Source organism: Narcine bancroftii, chromosome 12 (assembly GCF_036971445.1).
Source record: "Narcine bancroftii isolate sNarBan1 chromosome 12, sNarBan1.hap1, whole genome shotgun sequence".
Classification (NCBI taxonomy): Eukaryota; Metazoa; Chordata; class Chondrichthyes; order Torpediniformes; family Narcinidae; genus Narcine; species Narcine bancroftii.
In genome coordinates this window covers 73,047,909-73,071,905 of record NC_091480.1, presented here as the reverse complement: position 1 = coordinate 73,071,905, position 23,997 = coordinate 73,047,909, and the positions used below count along the sequence as shown (strand labels likewise).

At 42.7% G+C, this 23,997-nt stretch overlaps 1 protein-coding gene across 1 annotated transcript in view; it reads left to right on the top strand.

Moving 5' to 3' along the window:
* Positions 1 to 23,997, top strand: part of znf385c (zinc finger protein 385C) — a 313,378-nt gene that overhangs the window by 256,909 nt on the left and 32,472 nt on the right. Inside the window, exon 6 of the mRNA XM_069904946.1 lies at positions 23,408 to 23,567. Coding sequence (XP_069761047.1) covers positions 23,408 to 23,567 — 160 coding nt within the window. The remainder of the gene's footprint in view (positions 1 to 23,407; positions 23,568 to 23,997) is intronic.

Below are 23,997 nucleotides of genomic sequence, written 5' to 3'. Positions count from 1 at the left end.
CTGGTGGTCACCAGAGCAATGGTCTGGTTCTTATGGAGATCCAAGATGGAAAGGGTCTGAAGGGTTGTCATGTACAAGTCACCAGTCAATGGGGGCAAGGGCATACCCAACATGGCCCTCATTCTGATGACCACCTTCCTGTGTTGCTACATCAGGCTGTGTGTGGAACCAAAGTATGAGGGCACCAAGTGCTGCTACGTGCTGAGGTTTTCCCTGTCCCAGATGTTGCAAAGGATAGGCCCCGTTGCCGCACAATGTCCCAGTCAGCTGGACTTTGCAACACCACCTATCCTTCATGTAAGTTATACCAGACCAACAGCTTTCACCACAATGCCATGAGGCAGTGGTCAGCAGGAAACATCCTGCAGACACCAAGAGACAAGGTAGGGTGATTCCCTGAGCTGACCATTCAGGTCATCTGGCAATATGCCTCATCACCAGTGCTCATAAACAAGCACCCAACTAGTGGTGAGAGAAGCCCTTCCAGTCAGATCCTTCCTGTGTATCTGGAATATCAATTACACGCACGTTGCCCCTGAGATGACTGCGGTGGAGTGGAGCCCTTCACCCACCTGTTTGCAGAATGCAGATTCCCGAAGAGTATGTGGAGAAGGATGCAAGGGTCCTTGTCACAGTTCATCCCCAGCAGCAGCGTGACAGAGGACTCTCTGATTTACGGGCTGTTCCTGGAATGTGCACAGAGTCAGACATCCAGAACTGCTGAAATACCATTAAATCAATGAAAGAAGCACTTTGGTCTACCTGGAACGTGTTGGTCGTCCAGCACACAGAGATGTTAATGTGGGAATGCTGTCGACTGGTACATTCCAGGCTGCAGGAGTATGTGTTGAGGGACGCATTGAGGCCTGGTGCAGCCAAAACAAGGGATGCTGTGGGGAAGGACCAGCCGTACAACAGGAGCCATACCACCACCCTCCCCAACTCAGGCCCACAGCATATTTCAGGGCAGGCCACAGACTGAAATCATAAAATATTTTTTTATGTAGTCAATAAGAGAGAATATGGAAGATGTCAACTAAACCTGACTGCTTCACATGGAAGGGGGCCCATAAACTTTGAGCAGAGTCCTCAGGGAACAAAAAAAAATTGGATAGCTGGTCTGGACTCCTTCCGATACTGGGCATTGAGGGAACCACCTCAAACACCAGAGAGGAATAATGACAACGTGCCACAGTGGTGGTAATGACCCTCAATAGAAATCCATGTAACAATGTATAATGGTAGAAAACTAAGGGTACAAAGAGACTATATTGGCTTTCAGAGCAATCCCATTATTCCATTTTCCAATTTATTTTCCTTGTTATCCATTCTCTTCCACATGTCGATTGGTTCCCACCAAATACACATACTAGTGATAATTTGCAGTAGCCTAACTGACCAGAATTGAGCCCAACTCATTAGAGCTCTGAGACAGTTCCTCTGTTCAGCCTGATGTGTTGTTTCTCTGTGAATGGACGGGAAAGTCATTATTATGGTCACTTCAAATAGTGCATGTGCAATTATATACCATGATTGCCTCTACCAGCTGTATTGCCATATGGATAGATATGGATGGATGCAGAAGGAGACCACCTTGCTCATCTATATTTCTCACAGACCCCTTATGTAATTTGGCTTGAATCCTGCCAATGCTTTTGTATTTATTTCTTGTGATACCCTGGACAAAATCCTCATCAGCTGAAGGGAGGGAAGGATTGTAATGGTAAATCTCCATCCTGGTCAGAGTGAGCCAGGTCATGTCTAGTATCACCACATGGCAATCTGAAGTTGCTCCTCCTCAACAATATTCCTTCAATGGCAGCCTGAAAACTTCTCCCTCGTTTCTTGTTTGGCAAAATTTCACACAAGGATCGCATGCCTTCACCACCAACTAGAACTTTCCAGCAAACGTTAAAGGCAAAGAGAGCGAGGTAGGGATTAATTCAGAACTGACACACACGAAGTATTAGAGAGGAGGGGGATGCTTTAGTCCTCCTGAACACAGAGTCTCATCCAGTAAGGATAAAGATACTCATTGTGATTTTATAACGCAGTCATAAAAATAATCACACCTCTTTGGTAGCATCTGTGATTTTTCTTGCCTTGGTATCTTTATTACCATTTGGGCCTCTCCCTGGACCAGTCATGAATTCAGTTCCTATATCATCACGAAAACAAAAAGGAAATGAACTAACCAATTGTGATAGGCTAAAATGCTGAGATACTTCGATTCGTCGATCACATTGGATAAAATGCCCTTGTTTCAGTGTGGGCTTGTCTTTCAATGCACAGCACTGTAGGAACCATGGATGGAATCAATGTTGGGGAGGGTGTGTCACTCTGTCTGGGATTAAGTTCTTTGCTCTGTTTGGACCAAGGCTGTGTGAGGTTTAGAACAAGGAGGGCATCCATGAGTTGTTTATTCGTGAGTGATTGATTGGGTGCTAATTAGTAAGATTTGTCCTGCTGTTGTGGACAGGAATATACCTGGACAATCTCCTACAATAACAGGTGGAAGCCAGTGTGAACCTTGTACTGGAACATCTTCACTGGAGGCCTGTGTGTTTTTTTACAAAGCCGCTGCGTTTCAGAAAAATGTTAGCAAAAATTCCAGAACACAGTCTGTGTAAAAAGTTCCGATATTTTACCTTCTGGACCCCTAGAGAATTTCACAGAACGCCTGCAGTCTAAACATAACTACAGGCATTCGGCAGCAGCAGGGATATGAACGGGATGTTATTGAAGATGCGCGATGCTGTATGTCGCTTGTGGGTTATACGTCACAGTCAACGTTGACACAGTAGTGTCCCCCGTCGACTGAAAATACTGCACCTCGGGTATTTAGTATAAATGCGCAGTGGGATCTGAATTTTTGACATTCTGGCCGTTCAAGTGGGAACGGCCATTCCAGAAGGTCAGTGTAATAATTGCCAATGGAAAAAAAAACTGTCAGTTATATGTAAAACAACATAATAGCCAGTCGTGGAGCACATATCCTGAGTGCTATCCTCGAGGTCTTCTCTGAACCCAAGGGCTTTGCTATATCTTGTCATTTCAGCTGTTTCTTGGTATTGTGTTGTGTATGAATTGGCTGAAATACTGATCCTGCCTGCAATATGTTGGTGACTGGAGGTAATGATTAATTCCTAATGCCTGCGCCCGATCTCACGAGGACTTGTGGTCTCAGTTCCTCTCCAATTTGCAAAACGTGGAATGCAAAAGCACAAGGCGATCACCAGAGGATGAGGGCCCCTGGCTCAGAGCCACAGAGCCCTTACCTAGGCAGAGGGCTGGACATGCAGATCCCCTCCAGTAAACAGGGGCACCTGTGGAGGAACAGGCTTCGAGAGGTGGAAAAGTCAGTGTATCCTGAGGCCCTGCCCTCAGAGCTTCCCATTGTCAAAGGCTCTTGAACTGTTTTTAAATCTCTGTATTAATCAGACACCTTTCAAATAGAGAAATATTTAAAACATTAATAAAATGATCTTTTAAAAGTAAATAATTGTAATTGAAAAACCTTACTAGTATTAAATAATTGAAAAGCACTAAAATAAAGTGAAATAAAATACTTTAAACAATTCAGATAAGGTGCAGCGAATCGAGCTTCTGCCTCACAGCTCCAGAGACCTGCACTTAATCCTGGCCTCTGGTACTGACTGTGTGGAGTTTACGGGTTCCCGCAGCGACTGCATGGGTTTCCTTCGGTTCTCCACTTTCCACACACATCACACCTAAGTCTTGCGGGTTGATAGGTTATTGGTCACAGTGAATTTCCCCAAATGAAAGAAGCTGGAGGGAGCCGAGAAGAAAGCGGGGACACAGAGACTGCAGAACCTGGTGGGATTGAAGCAGCATCAGTGGAAAGAGAAAAATTGTCAACATTTTGGGCTGGAACATGAGTGCAAAGTGGAGATAGGCAGTGTAATGAGGACAGAGCGGGAGGGGTTGACAGGGGCCAGCAGTGGATTGGTGAACCAGGGAAAGGTGAAGGACAATGGACCCAGGTAGTTGGGGGTTAATGCAGAATGGGGGTAGATGGATTGTCAATGAGTGTCATGCTCAGTGCTATATCTCTCCATGGCTCCATGCCTCTATTGAAGCCATACTGGAGTGAATAGGTTCACCATGGATATACCAGCCCTCCCTGACATATGGGACTCAATGTGAGCCCAGCAACTACACAGGAGCAAGGTGCAGATGTCAGCAAAGATGTCAATCAGGTCCGTTCAGATTGCATTTATAATTGTCAAGATTCAAGATTCAATTTATTGTCATTATAATAAAACAGTGTCGTATCACAAGAAACTGCTTTTGCCTGCTGTAAGGCAGACGGATTTGCCATCAGAAGAAATTGTCTGAAGTGCCTCTTCTAGTCAGAGAAAGAGAAGCAAAAGAGAGTCTCCCCAGAGACACCGAGTGTCCGTGGATTCGCCTTCAGAGCTTCCGCAGCCTCCGGAGCCACATAGAGTCCAGTCCAAACCATTGGCGACCCGAGCTCCAGATCTGAACCTCCGACACGGTCAGGAACCCTTCAGCGCCTTTGGCACCCCCTCGCCTCCCAGTTCAGATATCTGGTACCCCTTCAGCCAGTTTCGAGCCAGTCTCCAACAGTCTGCAGCCCGGCACGAGTCTCCTGACAGCAGTCTCCAGCAGCCCACTGCTTCCGTGAGTTCCTCACCTTGAGTTACCAGCAGCCCGCCCCATGCGTGGGTCTTTCAATCGCAGAAACTCATCACTGGTCCACCGCTGTGGTCACTGTCGTGTTGGTCATCTCTGCTTCTCAGACTGGGAACGGTCTCCCCATTTTCTGGTGCCCTGCGCCAGTCCTCCACTCCCCTAGCGTCTGGAACCCCTCGTGGCTGCTGCCGATCATAGGCACCGCCATCTTGGGTCCAGACCCCGCAGTCATGGGATTTTAAATGAAGCTACCTTTAACGGGCCCTTCAAAGCCTGTGCAGAGCTGACGGCAGTTGACTGGGGGGTTGGACCCTGCGGGAGTGCAGTATCTCTGCTCATTACTCTCCGTGAGTCCACACCAGCGGCAGCGCTGCCATTACTGTGGCCATTTTCAAGTCACCAACTGACAGTCAAATTGGCACGGTGAAGACAAAATCGGATGCAAAATGAATGAGTTAGATCATAAGAGACAGAAGGTGCTGTTGATTGTCTTGACTGGAGGCTTTTGACAAGTCGTGTGCCATAGGGATCAGTGCTGGGTCCATTGTTGCAGCACAATTGACGTAGCAGTTAGTGCAACGCCTTTACAGTGCCAGCAATCAGGTCCTGGGTCCGAATCTCCCACTGTCTGTACAGAGTTTGTGTGTTCTCCCCGTGTCTGCTTGGGTTTTCCCCAGGAGCTCCGGTTTCCTCCCACTGTTCAAAATGTACTGGGAGTTGTAGGTTAATGGGGTGTAAATGGGCAGCATGGGTTGAAATGCCTGTTACTGTGCTGTATGTCTAAATCTAAATTAAAAAATTATTGCCACATGTACGGAGATACAATTGAAAGGTTTGTCTGATTACTATCCAGTCAAGTCAACCAATGTGCCTGCTCCTGTGCTGACCTGTTCTGTTCTATGCACAGTACAACAGACAGATAGGGTAAAGTAAAACTAAAGTGCAGACTGTAGTGTTACAGAGAAAAGGTTCAGTTAAAACAGTGCAGCATACAATCATACTGGAGAAACTCAGCAGGTCCGCAGCATCCACAGAAAGTAAAAGGCAATGTTTTTAAATTTTTAATTTTTTAATTTAGACATACAGCATGATAACAGGCCATTTTGGTCTGTGCCACCAAATTCACACCCTATTAACCTACAACCCTCGGTGCGTTTTGAACGGTGGGAGGAAACAGGAGCACCCGGGGAAAACCCATGCAGATACGGGGAGAATGTACAAACTCCTTACAGACAGCGCGGGATTCGAACCCCGATCCCGATTGCTGGCGCTGTCAAAGCGTTGCGCTCACCGCTACGCCAACCGTGCCGCTGTTTTGGGCCTGAGCCCTTCGTCAGGAATCAGTAAAATACTGCTATAAGGAAGACGATGGAAGGGGAGCGTAAAGGATTCACAAGAATGTTACCAGAACTGGAGGACAAATTATAAAGAGAGGCTGGGTAGTCCATCTGTGATCCTCTGTGGCTTTTAAAAATGCCACCTTGACTTTCAAGCTTTGGTGCGTCTTTGATAAATTCCAAATGAATTTCCGTGATTAAAGGAATATCTATGGGTGCACAATCAATTTTGCATCACCCCATTTTATGCTTCTCTCGTTTGAAACGGAGTTATGCATTCAAATGCACAAAAAATATCATTTCAGATCTGACGGTGCATCATCTGCCCATTATGTGCATATGGTTTTTGTGCTACCTTTGAAAGCATTTCTCAAGAACCCCACTGGTCAGTTTGTTGCCAGATGTTCTTATCACATGGTGCTGTGTTCATGATAACAGTCTCAGTCATGTTCTGTGTTGCCTGATTCTTTTTTAAGCAACGCACATTCTCAATAAGATTTATAGGGAAGGTGAAGCTGGGAGTCTTTGTTGAAATGCCACCATCTTTATTATGCACAGTGGTAATGATGCAAGAAATGAGGAAGGTGCAGGATAAACAGATAAAAAAGAGGAAATATTCCAATGGAAACATGTCACGACTGTGGCTGACAAGGGGAGTCAAAGCCAGCGTAAAAGCAATAGAAAGGGCAGACAAGGAAGCAAAAATTAATGGGAAGATGGAGGATTGGGAAGTTTTAAAAAACTTGTAACTAAAAATCTTCTAAGGAACGAAATGATGAAGTATGGAAGGAGGCGGGCAAATCATATCAAAGAGGAAGCGAAAAGCTTTTTCAAGTAGATAAAGAGTAAGAGAGGTGAGAGTTGATAGAGAAAGTGACGCCAGAGAAATAATAATGGGAGACAACGAGATGACAGAGGAACTAAATAAGTATTTTGCATCAGTCTTCACTGTGGAAGACATTAGCAGTGTGCCAGATATCGAAGGGTATCAGGGAAGGGAACTGAGTGCCCGCCTGCCCACGTTTTGTTCATATCTTTTAGTTTTCCCTTTTTAAACTCAATGTAGGACAACACATTTAAAACATGAAATACTCCGACAATCCCCACACCCAATAACACCTTAACCCCTAGTGAACCCCCCCCCCCTCTCTGAGTTGCCCCTTATCCCTTGCCGGGCAACCACAACTCCCCTTTCCATTTGGTTTGCGATCTTGCTCGCAAACGTCAACTGATTTTGCAGTGATGGTTATTCTCTCCCCCCCAGACCCCCCTAGAAAACACTTTTTTTACCCTCTTTTTCCTTCCTTCCCTTCTCTTTTCCATCTTTAGTTCTTTACATATACATTATTTTTACTTTATAATATTACATCTTTATATATACTTTATCGCCGGTCTTCATTCTTGTTACATCTCTTCATTTCTTCTTCTGTCCTGAAAACATTCTGCGAATTCTTGTGCTTTCTTCCAATCCGAGAACAGTCTGTTTTGCTCCCCAGGTATAAATACTTTAAGTACGGCTGGATGTCTTAACATGAATTTATAACCTTTTTTCCATAAAATCGTTTTTGCTATATTAAATTCCTTCCTCTTCTTTAAGAGTTCAAAACTTATGTCTGGGTAAAAAAAATACCTTTTGTCCCTTATATTCCAATGGCTTATTATCTTCTCTAACTTTATTCCTTGCCCGCTCCAGTATATTTTCTCTTGTCATATATCTTAAAAATTTTACTGAGATGGATCTCGATTTTTGATGTGTCTGCGGCTTTGATACCAGTGCTCTGTGTGCCCTTTTTATTTCCATTTCTTCGTGCAATTCTGTCATTCCCAAAACCTTAGGGATTTTATAAATTCCTTCATGTCTGTGCCTTCTTCACCCTCCTTCAGGCCCACTATTTTTATGTTGTTTCGCTTACTATAATTTTCCCAAATATCAATTTTCTGAGATAACAACTCTTGTGTCTCTTTAATTTTTTTTGTCACTTTCCACCAATTTTTCTCTTAAATCATTTACTTCCATTTCTACAGCCCTTTCCCACTCCTATACATTCTCTACTCTTTTCCCTATTTCTATCATGACCAGTTCTAATCTTTGCATTTTATCTTCTGCTCTTTTCATTTTTCTTTTAATTGCACTAAATTCTAATGATAACCATTCTTTTAATGATCTCATTTGTTCTTCAAAAAAGGCTTTATCTATATTCTGTCCATCTGTTTTACCTTCTATTCCCCTGTGAAGATCTTGGTCTTCTTCTTCTCTTTGTGTCTGTGTCTCTTCTGCTTTTTCTGATGAATTACTTCTATGCCTTTGTCGGGTCCCTTGCTGTTGGGCCTCCAGTCGCAGGCTGTCTGTCTGTCGGGCACCCTGCTGTTGATCCTCTTGTTTTTGGTCACCCTGCTGCCATTCTCCTTCTTCCGGCTCCTCGATCCTTTCCTCTCCATTATTTTGATCCTCCAGCTGAGTGCCCTGATGCCGGGCTCCTCGGCTGAGCCCCCATCCCGCCAGTGTTCACTTTATCCTTTGATTGGGCACTTTTGTTTGGCTCCGAGAGCCATTCTTGGAGTCCACCGGTCAGGAGGCCGCGACTTCGCAAGGCACTCACCAACCTCGGAGATCGGCTGCTCTTCACCGCCGTAGCTCCCTGCTCCTGCATGCAGGTAAGGCCTTCTTCTTTCTTCTCCGGTGATTTTTCTTCTTTTTTTCCTGTTGTTCTTACTTTCTCTTTCTTGGGTGCCATCTTCTTGTTCTTCTCTGTAACTTTATCTTCTATTTCTTGAGTTTTATATTCGTTAAGCTCTGTCTTTTCCAAACTTTTTTCTTTTTTTTCTGTAGAAGGCTGGTTCAACCCAACCAGCCACTACTCCATCACGTGACTCCCATTTTGTTCATATCTTGATAAGGGGCTCAAGCCCGAAACATTGGTAATGTATCTCTATGTTTGCTACATAAAGTTCACCTGCTGAGTTTCTCCAGCATTGTGTTTTTACTTCACACATGGACTTTAGTGATTTACTCCTCACAAAGAATATTAGTTTATTCAACTTGTTTCCAATTCTTTTAATCGTGAAGCACAAAGTTTTTTCAAATAAGGTACAACTAATTTAACAATATCCTGCTCATATTAGCTGATTAACTTTCCCACTCACTGTAGTTCAGTATCTTTCAATCACTCCAGCTCTGTTCCCGACTGAGAAAATTTCCCCTCCCACATGCTGTGACCACGAGTTGGTCTTTGTCAACTCTGCACTGGCATCTGTATTCTGCACCACTCCCCTCCGTACACAAGACAGATCTGTGAGCCTCTGTCTTCGGAAATTCCTATCTCCAACTCTCTGGATTCATGTATTGTCCTTAGACATAACTGCGCCTTTGTCTTCCTCCCATTGGGGTCCATCCCCCCTCTCAACCCCCCCCCCCCACCCCCCTGGAACATTATGGTAGTTTTCAACATAAGGAATAGTTCATCAGCATTCTAGTTCCCCAAATGAATGAGTGTGTAAGTAAATAAGCAGTCGGTTCAGTGGCTCATAACTCTAGCCACTTGGGTTGTACTGCTCTCTCTGTGAAGGTGGTGGGTTAATTATCTCTCATGTATAGGTGACTGGTAGAATCTGGAGGCAGGTGATAGGAATGTGATAAAGTGAGTTCCAGGGAAAATTAGTGGAGAATGGGAATGTTCTGCTGAGTCAGTGTTAGAATGTCCTCCTCTTGTAATGTCTAGAGATATAATCAACATGATCAATTATAATTTGGTTTAGCCATGATGCTCAATGATTAAAATTGGCAGTGGCCTAAAACTGTTGGCTGATTTTTTTTAAAAATTATACAGCACAGTAGAAGACCCTTCCAGCCCTTGAAACCCATGTCGCCCAATTACACTCAATTAATTTACCAGCCACGTATGCTTTTGGAGGGGTAGAGAAAACTGGAGGAACTCGGAGGAAACCCATACAGGTCACAGGGAGGACGTACAAGCTCCTTACAGACAGCAGTGGATTCGAACACAGGTCACTGGCGCTGTAATAGCTTTGCGCTAATCACTAATGCTTGTCGTGCCGCCCATTAGTAGGATTCAGCAAAATGAAAAATGTTTATGACTGTAACAGTGCAACCTGACGAAACAGTATTCTCCTGTCTTTTTTAATTTTTTATTTTTCACACTATGAACCATACTGACCAAAATACACACAGACATTTCCCTCTTGAATATACACAGTGTCATTTTCTCCCTTTCCCCCCCTCCCTTCCCTCCCTCCCTCAATCCTCCCCCTCCCCACTCACTCAACGTTCAACCTATATGATACATTAAACCCATTAAACAACGTCGTCACACAATGAAAATAAACAAGAAATTTGTGTCTTCTACTTTTACATACTGGGTCAGTTCATTTTGTCTTCTCCTTCTGTCATTTTAGGCAGTGGAGGTCCGCGGTAGGACTTCTCTATTGTGTTCCATGTACAGTTCCAAAATTTGTTCGAATTCTGTGATGTTATTTCTTAAATTATATGTTATTTTTTCCAATGGAATACACTTATTCATTTCTATGTACCATTGCTGTATTCTCAGGCTCACTTTTGATTTCCAGGTTGACATAATACATTTTTTTTGCTACAGCTAAGGCTATCATAATAAATCTTTTTTGTGCTCTATCCAAATCGAGTCCAAGTTCTTTACTTCTTATATTACTTAGAAGAAAGATCTCTGGATTTTTTTGGTATGTTGCTTTTTGTGATTTTATTTAATACCTGGTTTAGATCTTCCCAAAACTTTTCCACTTTCTCACATGCCCAAATTGCATGTACTGTTGATCCCGTTTCCTTCTTACAGCAAAAACATCTGTCTGATACTGTTGGGTCCCATTTATTTAACTTTTGGGGCGTGGTGTATAGCCTGTTTAACCAATTATATTGTATCATGCGTAACCTCGTGTTTATTGTATTTCTCATAGTTCCGGAGCACAGCTTTTCCCATGTTTCATTCTTTATCTTTATGTTTAGATCTTGTTCCCATTTTTGTTTAGGTTTACAGCTTGTTTCCTCGTTCTTCTTTTCTTGCAGTTTGATGTACATGTTTGTTATAAATCTTTTAATTATCATTGTGTCTGCAATCACATATTCAAAATTGCTTCCTTCTGGTAACCTCAGCCTGCTTCCCAATTTGTTCTTCAAGTAGGTTTTCAGTTGGTGGTATGCAAACATTGTTCCGTGAGTTATACCATATTTGTCCTTCATTTGTTCAAAAGATAATAATTTATTTCCCGAAAAACAATTTTCTATTCTTTTGATCCCTTTTCTCTCCCATTCTTTAAAGGAAAGGTTATCTATTGTGAAGGGGATTAGTTGATTTTGCGTCAATATTAATTTTGGTAGTTGATCATTTGTTTTATTCCTTTCTACGTGAATCTTCTTCCAAATATTGAGCAGATGGTGCAGTACTGGTGAATTCCTATGTTGCACCAGCTTTTCATCCCACTTATATAGTAAATGTTCAGGTACCTTCTCCCCTATTTTATCTAGCTCTAATCTGGTCCAATCTGGTTTTTCCCTTGTTTGATAAAAATCTGATAGGTATCTTAATTGTTCTGCTCTATAATAATTCTTAAAGTTTGGTAGCTGTAAGCCCCCTTGTTTGTACCATTCTGTTAATTTATCTAGCGCTATCCTCGGTTTCCCCCCTTTCCATAAGAATTTCCTTATTATTTTCTTTAGCTCCTTGAAGAATTTCTCTGTTAGGTGAATTGGTAATGATTGAAATAGGTATTGTATCCTTGGAAAGATATTCATTTTAATATCCCTTCCTATCAGTGTTAGTAGTAAATCTTTCCAATGCTCTCAGTCGTCTTGTAATTTCTTCATTAATGGCTGATAATTTAGTTTGTATAGATGGCCTAGATTATTATCTAGTTGTATACCTAGGTATCGAATTGCTTGTGTTTGCCATCTAAATGGTGATTCTTTCTTAAACTTTGTGAAATCCGCATTATTCATTGGCATTGCTTCACTTTTATTTGCGTTGATCTTGTACCCCGATACTTCTCCATATTCCTTATGTAATTCTTTTATTGATATTTCTGGTTCTGTTATGTATACTATGATGTCATCTGCAAATAGACTGATTTTATATTCCTTCTCTTTTATTTTTATCCCTCTTATTTTATTTTCTGTTCTTATCAGTTCTACCAGTGGTTCTATAGCTAACGTGAACAGTGAGGGAGATAGTGGACATCCCTGCCTAGTTGATCTGCTTAATTTAAATTGGTTTGATATATATCCATTTACTGTCACCTTCGCCAGTGGTCCCTTATATAATGCTTTAATCCAATTAATATATTTCTCTGGTAGGTTGAACCACTGTAGTACTTTGAATAAATAATTCCATTCTACTCTGTCAAAGGCTTTCTCTGCGTCTAAAGCAACCGCCACTGTTGGCGTCTTGTTTCCTTGAACTGCATGGATAAAGTTAATGAACTTACAGATATTGTCCGATGTTCGTCTTTTCTTAATAAATCCAGTTTGATGTAGTTTTACTATTTTTGGTACACAGTCGGCCAATCTGTTTGCTAATAGTTTAGCTATTATCTTATAATCTGTGTTAAGTAGAGATATTGGTCTATACGATGCTGGTGTTAGTGGATCTTTCCCCGTCTTTGGTATTACTGTAATTATTGCTGTTTTGCATGAATCTGGCATGTTTTGTGTTTCTTCAGTCTAGTTCATTACTTCCAGGAGAGGAGGTATTAATAAGTCTTTAAATGTTTTATAGAATTCTATTGGGAGTCCATCCTCTCCCGGCATTTTATTGTTTGGTAGTTTTTTTAATATATCCTGTATTTCCTCTATTTCAAATGGTTTTATTAATTTATTTTGCTCCTCTGCTTGCAATTTCGGTAGTTAAATTTTAGCTAGAAATTCATCTATTTTGTCTTCTTTCCCTTCATTCTCAGTTCGATATAGTTGCTCGTAGAATTCCCTGAAGTTTTTGTTGATCTCCGTTGGGTTATATGTAATTTGTTTGTCCTTTTTCCTTGATGCCAATACTGTTCTTTTAGTTTGTTCTGTCTTAAGCTGCCAGGCTAATATTTTGTATGTTTTTTCTCCTAGCTCATAATACTTCTGTTTTGTCTTCATTATGTTCTTCTCCACCTTATATGTTTGTAGTGTTTCATATTTTATTTTTTTGTCCGCCAATTCTCTTCTTTTTGTTGTATCTTCCTTTATTGCTGATTCTTTTTCTGTACTTGCTATTTCCCTTTCCAATTGTTCTATTTCCCGATTGTAGTCCTTCTTCATCTTAGTTACATAACTTATTATCTGCCTTCTGATGGACGGTTTCATTTCATCCCATAGTATAAACTTATCTTTCACTGATTCCATATTTATTTCAAAGTACATTTTAATTTGTTGCTCAATGAATTCTCTAAAATCCTGTCTTTTAAGGAGCATGGAGTTTAATCTCCATCTATACGTTCTCGGTGGGATGTCCTCCAGCTCTATTGCCAATAACAGGGGTGAGTGATCCAATAACAATCTAACTTTATATTCCATTTTCCTAACTCTCCCTTGGATGTGGGCTGACAACAGGAACAGGTCTATCCTTGAGTATGTTTTATGTCTACCCGAATAATATGAATATTCCTTCTACTTTGGGTGTTGTCTCCTCCATATATCCAAAAGTTGCATTTCCTGCATCGATTTAACCATAAATATGGTTACTTTGTTCTTTCTGCCAGTCTTTTTTCCAGTTTTATCCATCTTTGAGTCCAAATTAAGGTTAAAGTCCCCTCCTATCAGTATATTCCCCTGCGTATCTGCAATCTTCAAAAAGATATCTTGCATAAATTTTTGATCTTCTTCATTAGGTGCGTATACATTGAACAAATTCCAAAATTCTGAATATATCTGACACTTTATCATTACATACCTCCCTGCTGGATCTATTATTTCCTCCTCTATTTTGATTGGTACATTTTTATTGATTAATATAGCTACTCCTCTGGCTTTTGAATTATATGATGCTGCCGTTATGTGCCCTACCCAATCTCTTCTTAATTTCTTGTGTTCCACTTCAGTTAGATGTGTTTCTTGCACGAATGCTATATCAATTTTTTCTTTCTTCAGTAAATTTAACAGCCTCTTCCTTTTGATTTGGTTATGTATTCCATTAATATTTATAGTCATATAGTTCAACATGGCCATTTCATACTTTGTTTACCTTTCCGCTTCCTCATCACCACCTTTCCTCCTTATCCATTTCTGGGTTTTTTTTTAACACACTGTAAGACAACACTTCTAAAACATAAAATGTTTCCACTATTCCCACATCTAAAATTCCCTTAACCCCAAAAGTACTCCCCCCCCCACTCTCTGAGTTGCCCTTTGTCCCTTGTCGGGCAACCACATCTCCCTTCTCCATTTGGATTGCGAACCTGCTCGCAAGCGTCAACTGATTTCGCAGTGATTGTTATTCTCCCCCACCCAGCCCCCTCCAGAAAAGATTTTTATCTTCACATATAACAAAGCTCACCCTCTTAATTCCCCCCTTACTTCCTTTCTTCCCTTTCTTCCTCTTCTTAGTTCTTACTTATACATTATTTTTCTTCTTTATATGAAGTTTGTCATCATTCTTTTTCTTGTTACATCTCTTCATCTCTCTGTCTGTTTTGCAGGTGTTCTGCAAATTCTCATGCTTTCTCCGGATCCGAGAATAGTCTGCTTTGCTGCCCCGGGATAACTATTTTAAGCACCGCTGGAAATCTTAACATAAATTTATAGCCTTTTTTCCATAGGATCGATTTTGCTGCGTTAAACTCCTTCCTCTTCTTCAGGAGCTCAAAACTTATGTCTGGGTAGAAAAAAAATTTTTGACCTTTGTATTCCAGTGGCTTTTTGTTTTATTTTTTTCATTGCCTTCTCCAATATATTTTCTCTTGTCGTATATCTCAGGAATTTTACTAGAATGGATCTTGGTTTTTGTTGTGGCTGTGGTTTAGGGGCTAATGTTCTGTGTGCCCTTTCTATTTCCATTCCTTCCTGTAATTCTGGCATTCCTATGACCCTGGGGATCCATTCTTTTATAAATTCTTTCATATCTTTGCCTTCTTCATCTTCCTTAAGGCCCACTATCTTTATATTGTTTCTCCTATTATAGTTTTCCATTATATCCATCTTCTGAGCTAACAACTCCTGTGTTTCTTTAACTATTTTATCAGATTCTTCCAATTTCCTTTTTAAGTTGTCCACTTCCATTTCTATGGCTGTTTCTCGTTCTTCCACCTTGTCTACTCTTTTCCCTATTTCTGTCATGACCATCTCTAATCTACTCACTTTTTCTTCTGTACCTTTTATTCTTCTTTTTATTTCATTAAATTCTTGTGTCTGCCATTCTTTTACTGCTTCCATATATTCTTCCAAAAATTTCCTATCTATGTACAGTCCATTCCCTTTATCTTCTATTTCTCTGTCCAGAGCTTGATGTTCTCCATCCTCTTCCCCTGAGTCCACTCCAGGACCTGTATCCTCTACCTCTCTTCCATGTATCTGTGTCTCTTCTGACTTTCTTGTTGGGCTGTTTATCTCAGTTTGCTGGGTATTATTTATTTATTTATTAATGGTGTCTTGATGTTGGTCCTCTTCCTCTGGGCTGATCATCTGCTGTGTCTCTTATTTCCTTTTTTCACTCTCTTCCTTCTCGTTCCCGTTATTTTCTGTGTCTTCCTGCTGGGAGCCCTGCTTTCGGATCATTCTCAGCTGTTCAAGCTGTTGAGTTCCACTCCACAGCTGGTCCCCCCTCCCGTCGGTGTTGCCTCTGTCATGCACGGTTGCGCACCTCTGTTTGGCTCCGTGAGCTATCCTTGTAGTCCTGCGTTCGGTGGGTCGTGACCCTTCGGGGTTTCCACTGACCTCAGGGAGTGGGCTCCTCTCTCCACGGCGGGTCCCTGCTTCTTCGTACAGGTAAGGCCTTCACCTTTCTCTTCCAACATCTTTCCTTCTTTTCTTCCCATTGTTTTTGGCTTTTCTTTCTTTGGTGCCATTTTCTCCACACCTTTATTTTTAATTTGTTGTGGTTTGTGTGTCTGTGGCTTTGCTTTTTCTTTACTTTTTTCCTTCTTTTCTGGAGAGGGCTGGTATTCTCCTACCGGCCACTACTCCATCACGTGACTCCTCATATTCTCCTGTCTTCAATACAAAAACATAGAAACACGTCCAGACATAACACCATACAGTCAAATGAAAGATATGCAGTAGGCATATACATGTATAAAATTAAATCAATAAATAGTTGAGTCTTGGAGGGTTTGTATGAGCACTTCATTTAATCGTCCAGCAGTCAAACTGTTCTGGAGTAGTTGAACAAGTAACGATCAGATTTATTGTCAGAGTACATACATGACATCACATACAACCCTAAGATTCCCTTTCCCTGCGGGCGTGGCAGAATTACCACTAACTGATAGTACAAGAAAAACTGGTTCAATGTACACATGTTAACAAATGAAGAATTATAAACAAACTGACTGCAATACAGAGAAAAAAAATCAATAAAGTGCAAAAGTCGGAGTCCTTAAATGAATCCCTGATTGAGTTTGTTGTTGAGGAGTCTGATGGTGGAGGGGGAGCAGCTGTTCCTGAACCTGCTGGGTGCGAGTCTTCTAGCACCTACACCGCTTTCCTGATGGCAGCGGTAAGAACAGAGCGTGTGCTGGGTGGTGTGGATCCTTGATGATTGCTCTTGCCATCCGACAGCAGCGTTCCCAGTAGATGTTCTCATGGTGGGGAAGGTTTTGCCCTGTGTTGTCCTGGGCTGTGTCCATTACTTTTTGTGGGGCTTCATACTCAAGGGTATTGGTGTCCCCATACCAGATCATGATGCAGCCAGTCAGCACACTTCCCACCACACATCTGTTGAAATTTGCCAAAGTTTTTGGTGCCATACCAAACCTCGACAAACTCCTCAGGAAGCAGAGGCACTGATGTGTTTTCTTCATGATGTCATTAGTGTGTTGGGTCCAGGAAAGATCCTCCAAGATAGTGACTCCCAAGAACTTAAATTTGCTCACCCTCTCCACCTCTGATCCCCCAATGATCACTTGATCATACACCTTTGGTTTTCCCCTCCTGAAGTCAGCAATCACTCCTTGCTTTTGGTGACATTGTGTGCGAGATTGTTGTTGGTGCACTGTTCAGCCAAGTTTTCAGCAAATTTGTAGATGGTATTATTGTTGCATCGAGCAGCACAATCATTGGTTTATTTGAGTAGAGCAGGGGGCCAGGACGCAGCTCTGTGATGTCCTGGAACTGATGGAGATTGTGGAGAGAAAGAAGGAAGCTAAGTCAGTCGTTCCCCAAAGTGCTTGGGTTCCAGGCCACCGGCTGCTATGTGTGTTAGCTATTCACTCTGCTTTCAGAGCAGCCTCTTTCAACCTGAGTTATTTAGCAGAGCTTGGCTAGGTATGAGTGCAATGACAGAAGGAAATAATATATTCAAATAAATCAAAACCCTTGGAAAGAAGAAGATCATTCTCTTGGGTGGCCTTGCAAGAAGCCGCTCAAGTTTCTGAAAGAGGCCTTTGAGGAAACATTGTACACTCTAAGGAACCTCTGGCCCTCTTCAAAGGGAGCTTACTTGAAGCTTAGAAACACATTCCACCTTTCTGCTCCAGGGTATCAATGAGACTTTGCATGTCAACACATAGGAGCAGCTTCTGTACAGGTTGGAAAACGAATAAAGGAGTTCATTTGAATTAAACAATACTGCAGTAAAATAGACATTCCCAGCAAATCTTGTTGCACAGTTCTTGACTTGCTGTGGCATTCTGCCGTATTTGCTCTTCGTTTTACCCCGGTAATTTATGAAATATTGGCTTTAAGGAAAATAATATGTATTACTAACATGAAATATCCTTCAAACTGAAATGCTAATTTTGTTTCTCTTTTTACAGATGCTGCCTCGTCTGCTGAGTACTTTGTTTTTGTTTCAGATTTCCAGCATCTGCGGCCTCTGATTTCTGTTAAGATTTGTTATGCATTCAGCAAGATGAGAAAGTCATGATCATCGAATCGCACAGCATGAAACATCAAGCACCCATTTGCACCAATCCCACACGAATCCTACTTTATTCTCCGCCAGATTCCACCACTCGGCTTTACACTGGTGGTAAATTACCATAGCCAATTAACCCGCCAGCACCCTTTTGGGACTTGGGAGGAAACCAGATGACCCAGAGTAAAATCCATATAGTTACAGAGAGAATGTGCAAACTCCACATCGCCACCATGGGGTAGGTGGGGGGGTGGGATGGGATTGACCCCGGCTTGCCTCAGCTGTGCTGCAGTAAGCTTGAATCCAAAGGAGTGACGTGATGCCGGCATTTGTGTCCTTCGAACTGAGATACCAATCCTGATGGGCAGATAAGGGTTAACCATGTGAGTGGATGTGGAGTCACAGACAGGCCTAGTGCAAAAATCACCACTGTCTTTCCCTAAAGAGAATCAGATGAGCTTCAATGATACTCCATTCATTCCAATATCTTCCTCTTGAACCAATCTTTTGTAAAGCCTCTTTATCTTTCACCAGTTTTCCAAAGAAGGTCATACAGTCTCCACAAAAACAAAGTGGCCCTCATTGAGAGAAACAATGGGCAGCATACTTAGCATGGTGGTTTGTGCAACGCTGTTACAGCGCCGGCAATCAGGACAATGGTTCGAATCCCGCACTGTCTGTAAGGGGTTTGTACGTTCTCCCTGTGTCTGTGTGGGTTTCCTCTGGGTGCTCCCATTTCCTCCCACCGTTCAAAATATATCAGGTCAGTTGGATGTAATTGGGCGGCCTGGGTTCGTGGACCAGAAGGGCTGAATTCAGTTTAAAATTTTGTGTATCACCCCATCCTACCCCTTTTAGAAATAAGTCCACCTCAAGCTGTTGTGTTCATTCAAAGACCAGCATCCATAGATTCGAATAACTCAGCACTGTTGACAATAAAAATCGAAACTGCTTTATAGAAATCCCCATCAGTAATATCAAGATCTTTACCTCGATGAAGGGCTCAAGTCCAAAACGTTGGTTATATATCTCTACCTTTGCAACATGAAGGACACTGTTTTGACCAGCTGAGTTTCGCCAGCTTTGTGTTTTTACTTCAATTCCTTTATTATCATGTAATAAAACAGATATAATCTTATACAAATTTGATTTTAGTCTGCCATAAGGCAAAGATTTGCCATCAGCAGAAATTGCCCGATGCTCCTTACAGTCAGAGAAAGAGAAGCTTAAAGAGTGTCCCCCCCAGAATCACCGAGTGTCCGTGGATTCACCTCCAGCGCTCCTGCAGCCTTCGCAGCCACACAGATTCCAGTACCAACCATTAGCAACCCAAGCTCCAGGTTCAAACCTCTAACACAATCAGGAAACGTTCAGCACCCTCTCGCAACACAGATCGGATACCTGGTACCCCTTCAGTCAGTCTCGAGCCAGTCTCCAGCAGGCTGCAGCTTGCGCGAGTTCCTCGCCTTGAGTCACTAACCACCTGCCACTTGTGTGTTCTTCAGCTGCAAAGCCACTCACCGAGCCCCTTCCATGGTCACCATCCCATTTCAGTCCTCTCCTCTCCTTCTCCTTTTCAAACAAGGGGTGGGCTCCCCATTTTCTGATGCCCTGTGCCAGCCCTCTGCTTCCCCAGGGTCTACAACCCCTCAAGGTTTTTGCCGAACACAGGTGCTGCCATCTTGGGCCCAGACCCTGCAGTCACTGGATTTTAAAACAAACCACTATCTCCTTTAACAGGATGTTTAAAGCCTGTACGGAGCCATCAATAGTTGGACTGAGCAGTGGAACCTCACCGAGGAGCATTGTGTCTCCTCTCCCTGCTCTCTGCAGATCCGCACCATCCTCAGCCAAACACTCTAAGTATCCCCTTCTCTTGAAAAGAACAAAACTTTCTATGAGTCCACTAAGATTTCTCAGAGACTATGAACTTGCAGTGCAGTCTCCATCACTGACAATTCCACAATCAGCAATCTCTTATGTCATCTCAGAGCCTGAAGTTTCTAACAAAAGCAAGTAACATTTTGGAACAAGAACCAATGAAAATATTTTTCTATAGCGTCAGGGGCTTCAAATTCCTGGGTGTCAACATCTTCGAGGATCTGTCCTGGAGCCTCCAAGTTGATGCAATCAATTAATTTATTTCTCCTCAAGCACCTCACAAAGTATAGCTACTAGTGAGCTTCCTTCATGATTAAGGAGATTCACCAGACCCTTGTGAACTCCTACAGGTGGGCTGTGGGGAGCATTCTGGCTGGCTGCATCATTGCCCGATATAGAGGTGACAACGTTCAGGACAAGAATAACCTCCAGAGGGTTGTTAACTTGGACTTCACTCTATCGAGGACACCGACATGAGGCGGTGTCTTGAAAAAGCAGCCTCTATCCTCAAGGACCCCCCACCACCCAGGCCTCTACACTCTGCTACCATCAGGAAAAAGGTACAGGAGCCTAAAGACGAGCACTTAGCGGCACAAGAACAGCTTCTTCCCCTCCGCCATCAGACTCCTAAATGAACCACAGACACTGCCTCACCTTGACTTTTCGTGCACTATTTTTATTTATTTTTCTAATGTGTTTTACATGAATGTTGACACTGCTACAAAACAACACATTTTGTGACATATTCATGACAATAAATTCTGATTCTGACTTTTCTTGCTGAAGAAAAAGTGCCTTTTAGTCCCTCAGAAATTAGTCCCACAGAGAGGAACATACACCCGACAAAAGGGCTCAGGCCCGAATCGTTGGTATCTTTGCCTCCTCAGGACGCTGTGGCACCTGTGAGTTTCTCCAGCACTTTTGCGTATTTAGGAGGCAATTGCTGCCTTGTTTTAGCAATTTAAAATACTCTAGGTTCACACATCAGCAGAAGTCCTCGTTCTTCTCTACCACCTGAATAAATGTGAAAGTATTTATAAATGTTCACAAAACAGTCGGTAAACATTATGAAAAATGTTAGAACCATGACCAATACCAAATATCCCTTCCCTGAGTTTGACCTGCAATTTTCAGCGTGCATTGTCGTTTATTCTCCAGCTCGTTTACATAGAAACATAGAAGCATAGAAGATAGGAGCAGGAGTAGGTCATTCGACCCTTCGAGCCTGCTCCGCCATTCAACGAGATCATGGCTGATCTTAAAGTTCAGTACCCCGTCCCCGCCTTCTCTCCGTAACCTTTAATACCCTTATACTGAAGAAATATCTTGGTGTCATCTACATAAAGTCCAACAAACTCTTCGAGGGATTATTTTTCATGATGAAGTTGAAGAAATTCACATTGCAAGGCAGATTGACGAAGTAAACTCAGTTAATTTTGTTTTTCTCTTGATCATTGAAAGAGAACACAAATCATCCCTAGTTAGGGTGTAGTCGTCCTACGAGTCTGCGTCGCCCAATTTACACCCCATCAACCTACACCCTGGTACTTTTTTGAATGATAGATGATAGAGGCTGCTTTCTTGGCACACTGTCTCTTAAAGATGTCATTCATGAAGTGCGATGGAACATGGTACTGCGGACATGTCCGGGCATGTGCTCACTGGGCTGGGCAGGCTGCCCTGCCTTCTGTACTGGTGCCCCTAAGATCCCCTAATAAAGGTCAAGACTCCTAGTCTCCTCCCTCATACCCGCCTTGGATGTGAACCAGTGGCATGTAGAGGCATGTCTGGATCGCCTCGTCAATAAAGCCTTCGTGTCTGCGAGTGGTCATTGATCGCACCACAATTTATTGATCAGAAGTTTAAAGTACCATAGACAAGACAATTCGACTGGAGAAGCTGGAGATCGATCCAAAGGATCCACAGGCCTCTGTAAAATTTGATACGTGGCTACACTGTTTGAAGGCCGACCTGAGGCACCACGAAATCACAGCTGATGGTGATCGGTATGACCTGCTCTTCACAGCGGTGGGCCACCGAGCAAACCAATTAATTTATGACTGCACTGAATACGAAGACTCAATGGCCTTACTCCCACAGCAGTACAGAGCCTCGAGGAGCGCAATGTACACACACTTTCAGCTTGGCTCCTGACGCCAGGGTCTGGGTGTGTCGGTCGACGACTTTGTGAGGGCCATGTGGCAGCTGGGACGAGACTGTGGGTGCCGGGACGTGACTGGCAACCTACCAGGATGAGCTCATCCGCAATGGGCCAGTCGTTGGATTCTGCTCCCATTGAATACTGGAACGACTCCTAGAGAAAGGCGATTGGTCCCTACATGAAGTGGAGCAGATGACCTGAGCGATGGAGACTGATAAAAAGAATGTGGAGGCCTACTCAACGCTCCACACATCCGCCAGATGGGGAGAACAGGCGGCACCATCTTGGGACTCAGGGTCCCTGACTGCCGCTGCCACCGCCGAGCAGACGAGGTCAGCTACTGTGGCCAAAGCAAACACCCATGAAAGTACTGCCCAGCCCGTAGCATGACATGCACGAACTGCCAGAGGAAAGGGCAATGTCATCACACAATAAAAATAAACAAGAAAATTGTGTCATCTACTTTTACACACTGGGTCAGTTCATTTCGTCTTCTTCTCATTCTATCATTTTAGGGGGTGGAGGTCCGCGTTGGTCCTCTCTGTTATGTTCCGTGTACGGTTCCCAAATTTGTTCGAATACTGTGACTTTATTTTTTAAATTATATGTTATTTTTTTCCAATGGAATACATTTAGTCATTTCCATGTACCATTGCTGTACTCTCAGGCTCTCTTCTGATTTCCAGGTTGACATTATACATTTTTTTTGCTACAGCTAAGGCTAACATAATAAATCTTTTTTGTGCTTCATCCAATTTGAGGCCTAGTTCTTTACTTCTTATATTGATTGTGGGGCTTCCCCGCCAGTTTCTGCTGCACGTCATGAAGCTGACTGCAGTTACTGTGAACACATGGAAGATTTTATTTTTACATGGCATTACAGACATCTAGCTTCCCCTTATCATCAGCTTTGTTTCAGGAATATTGACATTTGTCAAAATGCGTTTAAGCTCCTTAAGAGAAGGTTAGGACATCCATATTATGGTTTCAATGTGGGGTTGTTCCATTGAAAGCAGAAATTATAATTCCTGTCCCTGAATCCTGAGTTAATCCTGCAGAGAGCATTTAAAGCTTTTAGTTACAATTGTGTCGCAGCTGCAGATAAGGGGATGAACTCACAGAGTGCAATGAATTTTATCTGTTTTAGGTCCTTCCGATAACATTTTGGAACCAATGCATAAGGTTAACTTATCATGATTCTGGCCTTGGAATGAAGCTATTATTTGTACACATTTTATCCAAAGGTTACAGGGCAAGGAATGGTTTCTGATCAAGGAATTTTGATCCTAACCCAATGGTTCATTACTTTACAGAACCAGGCCGAGGCTCACTACAAGGGTCACAAGCACACACGGAAGCTCAAAGCACTCGAGACATTGAAGAGTAAACAGAAAGCCACAGCGGCCAAGGAAGACAACGTGGCGCAGTCTGTGCCCAACCTTGATGAAACCATGAGTGACCCAGAGAAAGCAGGTGAACTGCCCCGTCTTTCTGAAATAGGACTGACTTTCAGCATTTGGTCATTGTAGTCTTTTATCTGAATGTGGAGGGCGGGCAAGTTGTGTACTAGAACATTGAACAGCAGAGTACAGGCCCTTCGGCCCATGATGTCTCGACCAATATATATGTACCTGCCTAATAAAATGAAACCCTCCTTACCTCATGGCCCTTCTATTTTTCTTTCATCTATGTGCCTGTCTATGAGTCTCTTAAATGTTCCAGCCTCCACCACCACTCCTGGCAGTGCATTCCAGGCACCCACAGCTCTCTGTGTGAAAAACCTACCCCTGATGTCTCCCCTAAACTTCCCTCCCTTCCTTTTGTACAGATGCCCTCTAATGCCTGGGAATAAAAGGTGCTGGCTGTCTACCTTATAATCTTATAGACCTCCATTGTCACCTCT